The sequence below is a fragment of the Micropterus salmoides genome, unplaced genomic scaffold (assembly GCF_014851395.1).
Source record: "Micropterus salmoides isolate LMB-PRFRI ecotype aquatic unplaced genomic scaffold, ASM1485139v1 Ms_hic_scaffold_10, whole genome shotgun sequence".
Taxonomy (NCBI): Eukaryota; Metazoa; Chordata; class Actinopteri; order Centrarchiformes; family Centrarchidae; genus Micropterus; species Micropterus salmoides.
In genome coordinates this window covers 16,639,204-16,654,289 of record NW_024040041.1, presented here as the reverse complement: position 1 = coordinate 16,654,289, position 15,086 = coordinate 16,639,204, and the positions used below count along the sequence as shown (strand labels likewise).

At 40.5% G+C, this 15,086-nt stretch overlaps 1 protein-coding gene across 1 annotated transcript in view; it reads left to right on the top strand.

The window, feature by feature from the left end:
• LOC119888688 (cytoplasmic phosphatidylinositol transfer protein 1-like) overlaps nucleotides 1–15,086 on the top strand; it is a 59,577-nt gene that overhangs the window by 42,540 nt on the left and 1,951 nt on the right. The window contains exons 3-8 of the mRNA XM_038699390.1: nucleotides 3,286–3,374; nucleotides 5,790–5,797; nucleotides 9,623–9,694; nucleotides 11,202–11,297; nucleotides 13,430–13,585; nucleotides 14,169–14,232. Coding sequence (XP_038555318.1) covers nucleotides 3,286–3,374; nucleotides 5,790–5,797; nucleotides 9,623–9,694; nucleotides 11,202–11,297; nucleotides 13,430–13,585; nucleotides 14,169–14,232 — 485 coding nt within the window. The remainder of the gene's footprint in view (nucleotides 1–3,285; nucleotides 3,375–5,789; nucleotides 5,798–9,622; nucleotides 9,695–11,201; nucleotides 11,298–13,429; nucleotides 13,586–14,168; nucleotides 14,233–15,086) is intronic.

Here is a 15,086-nt window from a genome sequence, read left to right as displayed (position 1 = left end):
TTCACTTTTCAAAGATCATAAGACTTTGCAAGCTGCACTAAGCATCACTGTTTCCAGAGTGAGTAAGGGAAAAATGTATTTAGGTGTCCCTTTTCATCTCACTCCAAGCCTGTTTTCCAGCTCAGAGCTGCCCCTGTGCTCTGTTAAACTTGATAAGCATGAAATTGAGTATTTTGTTTTCTGTTATGTAGATTAGAATTGAATTAGCAGCTGTGTGCGGTCTGACGTGTGGTCTCCTGGCTCTCATTTGTGAATTTGCTCTGGATGTGACCCCGTCAACACACAAAAAATATGAAATATTTTATAATATTATAGAAATATGTAAAATATTACGTACAAAATATTACAGATATGTGGACTTTTCATTGAGTACACTGATGAGGAAGGAATGACTGAATGCCTGGACAGCAGCCTCATTGATTTCCCTTATTAAATCTACAATCGCAAATGATTTGATGTAGACAAACAAAATGGATGAGTTGGAGAATTTCAAAGCTGTGAGACATTATCGATTTAACAGACTAGTAGCAGTAGATTCCATATCTTGTTCGTGCAAGGAACGTGCTTGGCTGAGGCGGCCCACCAAAATTGGTCGGACACCCCTCACCAATACACCATTGTTCCATTTAGGGGGTCAGATTAGGGGTGTGATGAAACACATGACATGAGACGTGACATTGCACTAGATTGGTGTCCATGACTACAAGACAAGAATATATTTTAATTGACCTACTATTTATTATTATTTTGAGCATTAAACATTTAATTTCCTGCATTCAGGAGACATTTTCTGCACCAATTTGTGGTGGAAATGTCTTCATTTTTATAAAGGGAAGCACAAAATTCAGGTAGCAGGTGACAATTCACAATGTAAAAATATAGTAAAATATAATGCAGTAATCATTAGCTTATTATTGTTATTATTATTACTTGCTTAACAAATGCTTTCAAAAAGTGGTGGCTACATGACCCCAGCGTCCCCAGTGAAAATTACCCTCCCTCCCTGCCCCCTCCCTACAGGCTGAGCTATTCCGTGCTTATCACTTCACCTCCACTCTCCTCCTGCTCTCTCTCTCGGCACTGTCACTTTGTCACTCTGTTTTGCTATCACACGCCTCCTCTTCTGCCTGTCAGTGGCCACCACTGCTCTTTTACTCCTTCAAGTGCCTGCACTACACAGGGTACTGCAGCTGACGTTGAAGCTACTACTTCAGCCCCGGTAGCAAACATATCGGTTATTTTCGCCCATTTGGCGGCCTCCTCTGAAGAGGGGGTGGGGGCTAGTAAGAGATGTGATTGGGCCAGCCCAATGTCAGTATAGAAAATTAATCAATGGGCCGCTGTCCATGCTTTATGGGCCAATCGTTGGCCCATTTTTTTTTTTTACAGTTAAATAAATATTTTACGTTATACCGGGCATTTGCCCGGCATGCCAGATTACCAGTCCAGCCCTGGACATGGACAACTGAACCAAGGTGAGACACGTGGACATTTAGACTTAAATTCGCGAAGGGTTTCACAGTTTAGTCCAGCAGGGCATGATGAATCCAACAACTCATACATCAAGTTCAAACTCTCAAATCTTACTGCATTGTTTCCAGGACTATCATGCTGTCAGACAGAAAATTTACAACAAACAGCAGTGGCTAAGCTATTATGCTAATATGAAAAACAACACAAGAGACAAAATAGGAGGCTTTTAATTCCTGTAACACAATAATATCTATATTATGTCATAGTTTCTTTCTCTGATTTAACACTTTGTCCCCATACATTACTAATAACTCCTTCTGAACTGAGCTATGATGGGGTATAGAGCAATAATGTAACCATCCTTATAATAACAGGCCCTTTGGTGCGCCATTTACTCCACTGATCTAGTTTGTAATTCTCAAACTGAAGAATGATTATGGCTTATTTTGGTATGTTAAGATAAAGTCCGCATTGAGCGGAATCAAGTACTGCCATAGATGACTAGGCCGCTCATTCCCCAAAAGTAAGACAATGAGACATAGACGAACAGAGAGCTAAATGGAGAAATGAGAAGCAGAGAGGGTGAGGTTCTGTGGTCAGAATTGACAAGTAAGTGGGCCTTTGGGAAATGTGAAGTGTCATTGACAAACTCAGAGGAGAGGAGGGTTTAGGCTGGTGTGGGTGTGGGTGTGTGTGTGTGGGGTGGGGGGGGGCAGAGAGAGATGAGTTCAGTGTAAGTGATGGATAATTTGAGCAGTCACTGTCGGACGTCGTGCCTGCTTCTCTCCACCCACAAACCACCTGTTACCATGTTATAGCTACAGTTTGTGTGTGTGTGTGTGTGTGTGTGTGGGTGGGGACTTGTATTTAAGGCAGTGTGAGGACATGTGACCAGTCTGCTGTGTGTGGACATTCCCCTGGCTGTTTGACAGTCCATTGGAGAGAGACCAGAGGGAGCCGTCCGTCTCATGTCCCAGTGGTCCATACATACTCTCAGTATAATCTCCACATTCTATTACCGCTGCTGCATGCAGGAATAACAAGGGAAGAGGGTGATAAAGTGGGAGTGAATATAATCAAAAGCTGATTTAAAAGTGAATTACTCAGAAAGTGAAATGTGGTGCAACTAAATGATGACTTTTTGTCTAATTATGGGGGCATTTGCCTGGCTTGATTGGCTGATATTCAGTTTGCAGAAATCTGGATCAAATGGGATTTGGCTTGGTCTGTTCAGGACTCAGTAATGAGGCAGTCTGCACTTACTTTTTCTCTGTATAAGTCTGTATAAGTGTCAACGTTTCAAAAGGAAAATCTCTCATATTTGCCTCTCAATTCATGCATTTTTAAAATATGTGGCTTGGCAATTTCCCCTCCAGCTAACTTTGGTTTGGCCCCTGTTGTTCACCCTCCTCAGTAATCATTTGCATTTTGATTGGGCGCCCAATAAGGTGCTCAGCTACTTGGCCGTAACTGTCAGCATTTAGAATCCATTTGTGCTGAGTAATAGCTAGTTCTCTGCACTTTCCACCCTCCATTTCCCTCTCTGTATCTATCACCGTGCAAGCTTTGGTAAAACTCCACTGTGGGGTGCAGGGTTTAATCAGTGTAATCAACTTCCCCAGGGGTCATCATGGCCTCACACAGCTGGATGCTTGTCATTGCCTTTTTCTGGGTCATAGGGCCGAAGGAGTGAAGCAACTTTAAGAGGGGACTACTTTGACTGTACAGCACACAAGCTATTTGTCTCATCTGTCTTGTTCTTGTTCTTCTTCAGTTTACAAATCCATCCACTCTTCTTTCTTTGTGTTTCAGCAAGCTGCCCAGTTGGGCCAGAGCAGTGGTCCCTAAAATTTTCTATGTCACAGAGAAGGCTTGGAACTATTACCCGTACACTATCACAGGTAATGCTTTAATTACACATCTTTGTGCTTTTTTTTCCAATGTACACTCATTTGTCCCGCTGTTTTCACCTATGGAACATTATATAATGTTACAAAAATTAACATTGGTTTAAAAGCGTAGACAGCAAACATCTCTTTTAATAAGAATCTCCCCCTGTAATAGGATGGCTTACTGCTTATCTGTACTAGAACAACACACACGCAAAGCCATTTTCTGTAGCTCTCTGCAAACATAGCTCTGTTCACCTGCTGACTGCAATTACATGGGATCATTGGAAGGGCAAAAGGATATGGAAGCAACATTCTGTCCAACACAGTGCACAATGAGCAGAGGGGAGGGAGGGACGGCGAGACAGAAGTCAGGTGATGGGGAGAGGACAGGCAGATTTAACTGGAAGATTAAGAGTGTGAGGCTAAACATAAACTCAAGTTTAAAACACCCTCACCCGGTGCTTTGATTGCACTTTTTTTATTGCTGGTACATTTAAAAAGGACACATTAATTCACAGTGCTTTGTAATGACTACTTAAGTATGACATGAACCCTGCACACAAAAATAACAGCTTCCTATTTGTGCCAGTGTACTACTACACCAATCATACTGTCAAAGGTTTGTGTGACGTGTTACATAAGATATAAGTGAACCTGTGATCTGCAGCTATTCATACGATATTGTGGCACACCGAATAAACCTGACACTTTAAGTGGTGTTTTTATCATCTGGCAATGCCAGGATGAAATATCCTTGAGGTTTGAAGGTTTCACAACAAACCTGACACAAACATAGTGACAGTATTTGTGAATGTGCCAGACAGCTCTTTCGTTTATGTCATCCAATATGTTGTGTAGATGGATTCCTGTTTGGATGTACATACAGCCTGTTGACAACTTTTGAAAGTGTTAAACTTTTAGCCGAAGCATAACTGCTGTACAGTTTTTATCAATTGGTAACACACGTTTCTCTGTACTGAGTTCCCTTTTTTAAAACTGTTCACACAGTTCTCTTTACCGACATGCAGCTCAGCACAAGAGTTAAACACTTGACACAGTTGTCAGAAACAGCTCTTGTACCAGAACACTGACAACATTTTTATCTGCTCATAACACAATGAACTAAAACAACACTAACAATCGGTAGCATTAGAATATATATTACTAATGTCTTAAGCAGCCTTTATTTAATATTGTGTTATTTATTTATAAATAATTGCACCTCTTTACTACAGGGGTTGGACTACCTTATAGTGAAATTAATCAGAAATGCTTCAGTTGGCTTCATTTCCTAAAGTCACTCTAGTAATGCAAAACAAATTGTATGAATTCACTATAGATACAATAGCAACAGCTATAAACGGTATAGTTCTCACCCACATCACTCCTCATGTTCTGTCTTGGAAAGCATCTCTTTGCATGCCTGATGCATCCCTGGCAGATTCGTACAACATTCGTAACAGAACATTCATTACATCCACGAGGGATATTGGATAATGTGGCTGGTGGTCATAAACCTTCTACTGCCATGAGGAAGGTGGAAAGTTGTGGGGTTGAGGACCCTCTATAGAGTCTCCCTCTGTGTCTGGCTGGGTACATGTTTACTGACAAAAACTCATTCCAAAGATTTGCCCTTTTACAGTACATATGTGGCATGACGGCGAAAAGCATAATCGCCTGAGTAGGTGCGCTGCTAAAATGGGAACAAGCTCTGGTTGTTCTTCTCTGTTTTTATTTTTAGATGTAGCAAATGCCAGTATAATTTACATACATTTAGTGTTATGTTAGGTTCTGAACAATAGTATGCAATAATGTCCAAAATAGAGTGTAAATACAGTTGTGATGGTGGAGTTGAAATGAATAAACAGTTCATGAATTTCGAAAGATGTGGTCATTGAATACATTTTGTGTCGAAGCCATTGAAAGACTTCCACAGTTTAGCCCACGGTGACTTCTTTTGTGCTGACTGTGAAGACTTTTGATAAAGTGAACTCAGGATTGAGAAATGTGTTACCAATTGTAAAAAAAACTGTAAATAATGAACTACTATCAGTCTGCAGATGACACATTGCTTCATGGTATTGTTGAACTTTCAATAACTGTGAGCACTGCAGCATGCAGAGGGACATGCAGCTTGTCTGTATGGAAAGTATGTCCATGTGACAAACATCACTGTCACATAGATTTAAAAAATCGGACTGTGTCATGGCCAAATGGACTCCATAAATGCGTGTTTGCTGGGACTGAAGTGATGTTGCTGAAGCTTAATGGCCTTTTTTCCATTGTGAACTAAATAAGTTTTTCTCGTCTGTTCTCTTCTTATCTCTGTAATACTGACTGATTCCTTTGCTGTCTTCTACTTTTCTCTCCCCATCACATCTCACTGTCCATTATACTGATGGCCACCGCTGGAACTATGATCAGAGTACACAGTGAGTAGTTTCAGTGTGTTCGCGCACATGCACACACAAAATCACACACAAAATCACACATACATTTATGCAAAAGCTGACATGTAAGTCAGCGGTAGAGGTTAAAGGTGAGAGTGGCACAGGATGGCAAATATGCATAAGGTGCCTCATCTGACAAAATCCAGTTTCCAAAAGAAATTCACTTGAACCGTGACATATAAATGTCTTTCTGTACCATCTGTCACATCTGTATTTGTATTAGCCATGCATCAACAAACTAGTGTAGCCCTAATATCACATTAGCTGTTTCCTTCTTTGATTTTTTTTCTCTCCTGGAAATGTTCGGCTTCCTGGCAGTTCATTCTTTTGCCAGTTAATGGCTGGTTGACATTTGAATGATGGCATTTGTGTGTTTATGTTGCTGTGTGTTTGCATGTAGTTTAATACTGTTTATAATGATACATATCAGAGGTTCATAAAACCCTATGAGAATTAAGTTACATAAAATGCATTTCATTAATAGTCATAATCAGGATATGAGTATATAACTGATGACTACTTTTGAAATTTTATATCATACACAACTGCCTTGTATGTTTATCTTGTAACACACAATGTCCCTGTTCGGACAACACTGCTTGCTCTGAAATAGCACCCAACTTAATAGCCCTAGAGCCAAATACTACCTCAGCCATGCCTGTTAACGAACTACCTATCATCATTGTCATGGGCAACATATTGTGAAAGTATCGCTTCATGAGTTAAATTGTGATTTACACAACTAGTGTGTGTGTGTGTGTGTGTGTGTGAGACATATATATAGAGAGAGACTTGTGCACGTTTGTGACATTCTGCCTATTATTAGTCTTTCATTCATCAGATTGTGCTCACAGCAAATGAAGTCTAATCCAGAAACAGAAACGCCATCTTGTCTGAGATTTGAGCGTTTTCCATAGTGACGTTTAACTACAACCATTTGAAATATGTAATTTCACACCAGTCAAACAAAACAGGGCAATCTGGAGTCTCCATTAAATCCAAACAGAAGATTTTATATTGTATATTTCTCCTAATTTTGCATTTTGTTTTTCCTTTTGACTTTATGATTATTTTGTGTTGTACATTGTTATGTGCAAGAGTAGTAATCAGCATCAACTATTCATTCATTAATTTTCCACTGCTTCTCTGGGTCAGAGTCATGGTGGCAGCAGGAACCCTGATGTTTTTCTGCTTGGGAATCTCAAAGTGTTCGCAGGCCAAGCAGTCTATGTAATGACCCTGGGGTCACCTCCCAGTTGGATATACCTCTGTAGAGAGACATGAATCCTGATCAGAATCCTGATCAACAGCTCTACTCTAAGCTCCTTCTGGATATCTAAGCTCCTCACCATGTCCCTAAGGGTGAACCCAGACACCCTGCAAATTAATCAAATTTCTGCCGCTTCTCTCTGAAATCAAATTTTTTCATTTACTACTCTAAAGCTCCTGACCATAGATGAATAGATGAACCAATTGTCTGATATAATGCCTGAGTCACAGCTGCACCAGTCCGCCTGTCAATATCAACTAATCAAACAGATTTCCCCTTATAAACATTAAGAACCCCCACAGCTCTCAGTGGTATAAATGGTTAATTGAGTGTAGCTGAGAAAAGGCACTAATGATTAGCATTGGGACACTGGAGGAACATTCGCCTGCCCACCTTATGTCTAAGCAAGGAAACATCAATGAAGCACAAATAACATCAGCAGCAGGCTGCTCTTTTCCCCGGAGCCTGTACAGATACATGGAACATCTGGAGGTTTGAGGAAGGTCTTGCCAGCTGATCTGAAAGTGTATGAGTTACTTTTTCTGTAACTCTATGCTGTAGGTTTACAAAGCCTCTAACAAGACAGCAGCCCACTTACAAGTTAAACAAACATGTTTATAGTCTGTGTTGATGGTGCTTTTGTAATCACGCTGCCTCATGGGACTGATTAAGGTTGGATATGTTTTATTATGATTAGCCCAAGGTGGGTGGTGATGATGCAAAATTGGAGGATAATGATTGGCAGCGGCAATGACAGTGACTTTGTGATTCAAAATAGTTATGTTACAAAGTCATTTCATATTTAGATTGCATTGACACCCCACCACCAGCACGTGGCTTTTAAAAACTAATTTATAGATTCCCATGAAATTTGGTACACACGCTCAGGTCCTTCCTCAGGGTGAATTGTAATCTGACTTTTTCTGTTAGCACCACCATCAGATATAAATGTTTTATTTGTCTAATACTTATATTTATGACCAAATACCTGCAAAATAAATGACAGTCCTATCAGTCTCAACACTTTGTGTTTAGTGATAATTAACTAATGTTAGCATGCTCTAAACTAAGATAATAAACATGGTTAACATAATACCTGCGTAACAATGGCATGTTTTGGTTTTGTCAGGCTTTGTCATTGTGAGCATGTTAGTCGCTAGAGTGGCTTTAGACTCTAATGCTGTTTCTCATTACGGATACTTCTGTTACTACACTTCCATATAGTATACTGTGTACACTATGTACTTACTTGCGTAGTATGTGAATTTTGACAGTGTTTTGATAGTGTTGTGCACTTAACAAAAATGACGATGGCAACATTTGACCATTTCTTCTTCTTCTTTGTAATGGTGAATTACAACCAGCATTAACCCCAAATATACACAGTAAACATAGTGATGGCTTCTATCCGACAACAGGATGGTGACGCTTATTGTGGATGATGGCGACCATGGAGGGTGAGAAGTGAGAAGTGAGAAGTGTTCAGCGTTCCGTACCCAACTTTTTGACTGTTATGAGTACACCATCTGGGTACTCATAGTGCACTGCATGTTGGCATAATTATCAGTGTGAACATACTCCGAGTGTAAGTACAAAAGAGAAATTTGGGACACAGCATTCGTCGAGTTTCAGTTTTCAGTGTCTGCATGAGAAGAAATTCATTCGTCAACTTTTGTAAGAAAAGCTAAAGCAAATGATAACAGATTAATGGAATTAACCACTTCACATAAACACACTATGAGAAGTGTGTGTGTGCATCAGTCCATGAGGTTTGTGAGGTGTACACTCGTGAAGATTCTTTGGATGATAAGAAATATGGTGAGGAAATAAATATGTCTATTAAAAGCTCAGTAAAAAGTCAGTCTACTGTGAATGACATTGTCATCTCCAGGATGAAGGTTTATGTGTTCTTGTTGTTGCCTTCTAAAACTCGCAAGGCCAGTACTGGCTTACTGCACTGTGCACAATCATTACAGTTACAATGCGCACCCTCCCTTTATATATCTTTTCTTATTTTCAATAGTCTCGTTCGTCGTACTGTCTCTGTCCTGTTATGCCGTACATAAACACACACACACACACACACACACACACACACACACACACACACACACACACACACACACTGTCTTGTACATCAACTGCTCATGTAATCAATCATCCACTCTTTGGTTGCATAATAACTCTAAGCGTTAAGCTTTTATCTAATCAAACTGCTGTGTTTAAGAGCTGCTGAACAGCAGTCAACAAGGCCAAAGACAACAAAGTGTGTGCGTGTGTGTAGTGCTCAAGGAGGAAGGCAGCTTGTGTGGTGCAGTTGTAAATCTAAACAGCAAGAGAGAATAATCATTATGGCTCATCTGGTTTGGAAGATAAAACACAGACGCAGAGACACAATTAGTCTCACGTCTCATGCTGTGGATCAGTTGACAGGAATTCTTCTACATTCTGAAAACTAAGCTATGTAATTATCATCCAACATAGTTATCACTGTGCATATCAATTTCTCACTGGCTTGTCTTTTCTATCCCCTCCAGTGCTCCTTCCTGCCCAAGTTTTCCATCCACATAGAATCCAAATACGAGGACAACAAAGGCAGCAATGATAATGTGAGTAGAGTTCGGGGTGTCGTGTGGTTGGGAGTGTATTGTATGGGTAGATCTGACAAAGAAAGAGGAAACATGGCTTAGCAGCATATTTCAGGTTTGCTTTTTTTTCTCACACAATCTCATTTCTTGTACCGTTGCCAGTCCCCTGTTGCACACCTGCTGTCTGTTATTGCCTTTTCTTCCCATCTTCCTATATTCTCACAGATCTTTTCACTTCAAAGCTTCCAAATCTGAACTGGTGAATTATCTTTGTCAGAGGATTAATGCATCATTGTCCACCATTTAATTGTGAGATTTTGTTCATAATGCAGTCTTTTTATTAAGTGAAGGTTAGATAACTGAGTTTTTACACACAGCACAATCAACTCTTTGGGTAACATTATTATTTACTGCTCTTGAGTAGCCAGATTCATTTGCCTGACATTGATATCTCACACAAGCAACCCTGTTCAGTTCAGTTTTATTTAATGAATGTTATTGGTTTGAAAGTTATGAAACATTGTTGCCAAAGCCCAGTACATATATCGAAAGCATGGTAATATAGCAAATAACAATAATAAAACTATTGTTTAAGAAAAAGTAAATGTTGACTTTCTCCTACAGCAACATGACAAGCTACTCTTGGTCTTGTTGATTCTTTCATTGCCGTGTAAAGCTCGCTCTCCACCTCTCTTTTGATACCACTTAACACTTTGGTGGCAGTAGCTGCAAGTCTGAAGGTTATGCAATACTGCCTCGATCCCTACTGTGGCTGAAAACTGAAAGGCAGCAGCTCCACTTAGTGGGGGCTCATAAGAGCTGCAAAACCATTATGACGGTTTCAGAGACTGAAACTGATCGTAAACGTGTGGATTTTAAGTAGTGAGTGCAGACGAGTTAAAGTGTTTGCTCATTCTGCTCTCAATTTTACATCCCCCACTTCTTCACCATTTGTGCAGACTCTTGTTTTTCATCCTCTATTCTTCTCCCTCATCTCTTTTAATAACCTTTTCATGCCTATTTCTTCCTTCTGCCTCACCGGTACAAAGATTTGAAGTATACAGAAGGTGCGATCAAACCTCTGACGCAGGAGACATTGTTCTGAAAAGGAGCGGATAACTAGCCAACATTGCTTTGCTTTTCCTGTGTGAGTCAGACACAGGAAGAAATCACAGGCACCTTGGTGTGTCACTGACTGCGTGAATCACAGTCATCCTCACAGTTTATTTAATGTATTGTCTGAAGGTAAAGCCAGAAGGAAGGAAGGTGCTCATCATGTCTTCTGTGCTCTGTACTTTTAAGACCAACAGAACATTATCTTATTGTCAAACCTGCCTAGCCTCTTTGAACCTCTGCTTTCGTGTCAAATATTGTCCTTTCAGCTTCACACACACTTCCAGCCCCATCACTGCCGTATCAAGTAACCGGGAAAATCACAGCATACCGTCCCACACCATTTGTCAACCACTAAAGTGCATTATTGATTTGGCTGTCCTCCTCACACATAGAGCTGTTCACTGTTCCTCAGATCTTTGGCAGCGAGTCCAGAGACGAGGAAACGGAGGTGTGGTTCGTGGACATCGCCTATGATGAGATCCCCGAACGGCATTACAAGGAGTCAGAGGTGAGGGAAGTCAGGTCACTGACCTCAGGATACGCTCATGATTATATGTGTGTAGTGGAGCACAGAGTGAATAATTACATGTACATGCCCCAGTGGTAGATATAGAGGAAGGTAGAAATGAGCGAGAACAGAGGAGAGAATATGGAGATAAACAGAGAAGAACAAGGCGAGAGAAGAAAAGTCAACAAATGAGGAATGAAGAGAAGGGATGGCGTGTGAGCAGATAAACAGAACAGTGTGTTATCTTTCTCTACCAGCTTATTTTGGACCACCAGCTGGCCATCTGCCTCTTCAGAGTAATGGAAGCGAGGGACATGCATGTTTATGTATGGGGGAGGTGATGGACATTAGCTTTTGCTGATTTGACATTTGTATGTGTGTGTGCGTGAATGCCCATCTGTCAGGGTGTGATTGTGATAAAAAGCGGAGCTATTAATAATCAAGAGGGGTCATGATGTCACTGCAGTGGTGTTTTATTATTGACACCTCCACTTTCACACACTCACACACACACTAATATACACACGTCCCACCAGGCTTTATGATCTTCCGCTTTCATCCACTCAGAGCTAAAGGTGGATGTCATGTGATCGATGTAAATATCATTGATGAAGAACACAAATGGGTTTTGCATACACCAGAGTCACACCTGCAGCACAGAGACCAGTGTCATACATGAATGAACCACAGTTAACAGCGAGGTCCAACACCTCAAAAAGACAATGGTTGCAAACATACTCTTTACTGACTCATTTATGAAAAAATAGAAGTAAATAAAAATGATATCATGATTTTTATTCATTTAGGACCTTTTGTGCACAAAACACAGCTCAAAGTGTTTTACAAATTAAAAAAAGGAAAGACATCCGTTGATCAATATCAGCATAATAGCTCCACATTTTGGGAACAATTTTATTTCCAGAGGTAGATGAGTATATCCCATCTGTTTGGCGACACCTGAAAATGCTCGATATCTTCCCAGAACCATTATTCATATATGTTACAATCTTGTCATAGCTTTGTCATCATGATACGTATCCATCCTGGGAGAGGGATCCCTCCTCTGTTGGTCTTTCTGTGGTTTCTTCCATGTTTTCCCTGTTAAAAGGTTTGTTGGGGGGGGGGGGGGGGTTCCTTATCTTAATCGGGGGTTTAAGGATCAGATGGGCTCGTATGCGGTACAGATTGTAAAGCCCCTTGAGGCTGATTTGTGATATTGGGCTATATAAATAAAATTGACTTGACTAGATCAATATCACTCTCATGTCTGTGCACTAAATATGAAGATACAGCCAGCAGCTGGTTGGCTTAGCTTAGTACAAACACTGGAAACAGAGGAAAACAGTCTGGCTCTGTCCAAGGAAAGAAATTATATATAGTGGCATGTTTAAAGCTCACAGACTAAACATATATCTTGTATGTTTAATCATACAAAAACTGCAATGTAAAAACAACATGTTTTAATGAATGTCAGAAGTTACACTGCAGTATTTATTTGTAAAGGCTCTTTCACAGTGAAATATCACTTTTAACACCAGTATATTAATTCCAGAGAAAATGGTTCAGCAAATCTGGAAGCCATCAAAGTAAAATATAAGTTGGCATGCTGACAATATTTTAAAAAGGACACGCTCTCTTGAGCATTTCTCATCTTTTCCCACATTTCCTGCCAATAAACTTTATGGCACGTTTTATGTGCGGACAAATGCAACAGGCCTCCACTGCAGGTGCTTTCCCAGCCGGGATGTAGAGAGTTTTGTATCACCCCGGCACACACTCACAGCCAGACGCATGACCCTAAGACAAATGATTACCACAGCATTAGTCTATAGGGAGCAGTGACTGATGCATGTAAACGTTTGTGGTTGGGTGCTCACGCTGTGAAGCCTGGCTGTTGCTCTGCATGAGTCTCGTAATGAATGCAGGTGATCCTGTCATATAGGAACAGGATGTATGTGTGTATGTGTGAGAGATAAATGATGGGACACAACATTTTAATTAGGTATTGGTTGAAAAACAGTTAAGTAATCCTTTAAGAGGATTTATGGTCTTGTCTTTTTGCAGACATGTTCATGCAGAAATAATGACATAGGATTTTTTTTTTCTGATTTCGGTGTCTCGTGACCTTGTAGGACCTGCGGTATTTTAAGTCAAAGAAGACTAACCGAGGCGTCCTGCAGGAAGGATGGATCAACAACCAAGACCCCATCATGTGCTCCTACAAACTTGTCACAGTCAAGTTTGAAGTCTGGGGCCTGCAAACGCGTGTGGAGCAGTTTGTACACAAGGTCAGGATCAAAAAGTTCTTGTGTGAATTTTCTTTTTGTGGGGAGTTGTTGTGGATGCCCTCTCAGAAATACCCTTTCCTTACTCACTCAAACTTTCTGACCCATGTGGACCGGCGCCAGTGCCAGAGGCACATTTTCTGTTCCGAAAACATGTAACACATGACCAGTTGGCTGTGAACCAAATCAGATGCCCTGTTCACATCCTGCAGATTGCCTTGCACCACCTCCCTTTACCCTGGCTGAACAGTTTAAACTTCATATCTCCCATTTCCCAAATCCATTTCGCTTTACCACATCTGTCCCTGGGGTGAACTGTCCCTGTCCTCTCCTTGCCCAAGGCGCACACACACAGGCAGGGCCATTACTCACATAAGACTGGGAGTGACTCATTTTAATCACATTCCTCCAGGGGTGAACGGAAACATTTACAACATAAAAATGTTTTGATACTCTCTTTGGCCTTCAGAGTTAACTCATTCTGATTCACATCCTCTCTCCTTGAATTTCCTCCTTGCTTCTGTCCCTCTTTACCTTTCTTTCCTCTGGGATCTCTTCTCTTTTTCCTCTCTTTTTTTCTGCTTAGGTGATTCGTGATGTCCTGCTTTTAGGACACCGGCAGGCCTTTGCCTGGGTGGACGAGTGGATTGGTAAGTTTACTAGTGATGGCATTGCTCATGAAACAAGGGTTAGGTTTGTGTGTAGACACTGACTCATCCCCTATTGTTGCTGCCCACTACAGACAAATGGATATATAGTAAATATTATAGTAAATAGTACACACACAAGTGCAAGTGCAATAAAACAGAGTATACCTCATAGAACGTGTTATAAAACTGATACAGCTAATGATAGTGCATCTTTTAAGGGTCTAGCACGGCTATTTTTATGTTGTCAATCATCTTTGAGTAAACTGAAAAGCACTAGCCTACTATTTAAATATGAATTATTATTAAATTGAACAAGGAGTAAGAACCAGAATTGACATGGTGGTGCCTGCATAAACATTCATGTTAAAATCCGGCTATACCTTAGATCAGTAGTTTTCCACATCTGCCACAAACTGCGTCTTCACTGGTTACTTCACATTTAAGTGTTCTTATTATTACACCTTTGAACTCCTTGCTGTTGCTGTCACACTATTTATTTTTGGTACACTAGCATTTTTTGTATTTTGTGACAGTGAAGCATCTTTCAAATGAATGAGGCTGTCTGTTTTCATGAAGCCACATACGTAGATGGGTCTCTCATTTGTTTGTGGATATTTTTGTTCAACTGGATACCTTTGTTTCATCTCCACTGTTTGAGGATTCATTTTTCCTCTGAGGCATTATTTTATTTGCTTTTTAACCACCTTGCTAGAGGCAACCTACTAAAATACTAAATGGTTTTATCATTATCTTTGTAGAAGCCACTGCAACAACAGATTCACAGATGGGACCATGTACTTAATCACAAGCACACGTACAAAACTGTGTTCAGCCATGTGATGGATGTTGGTTTT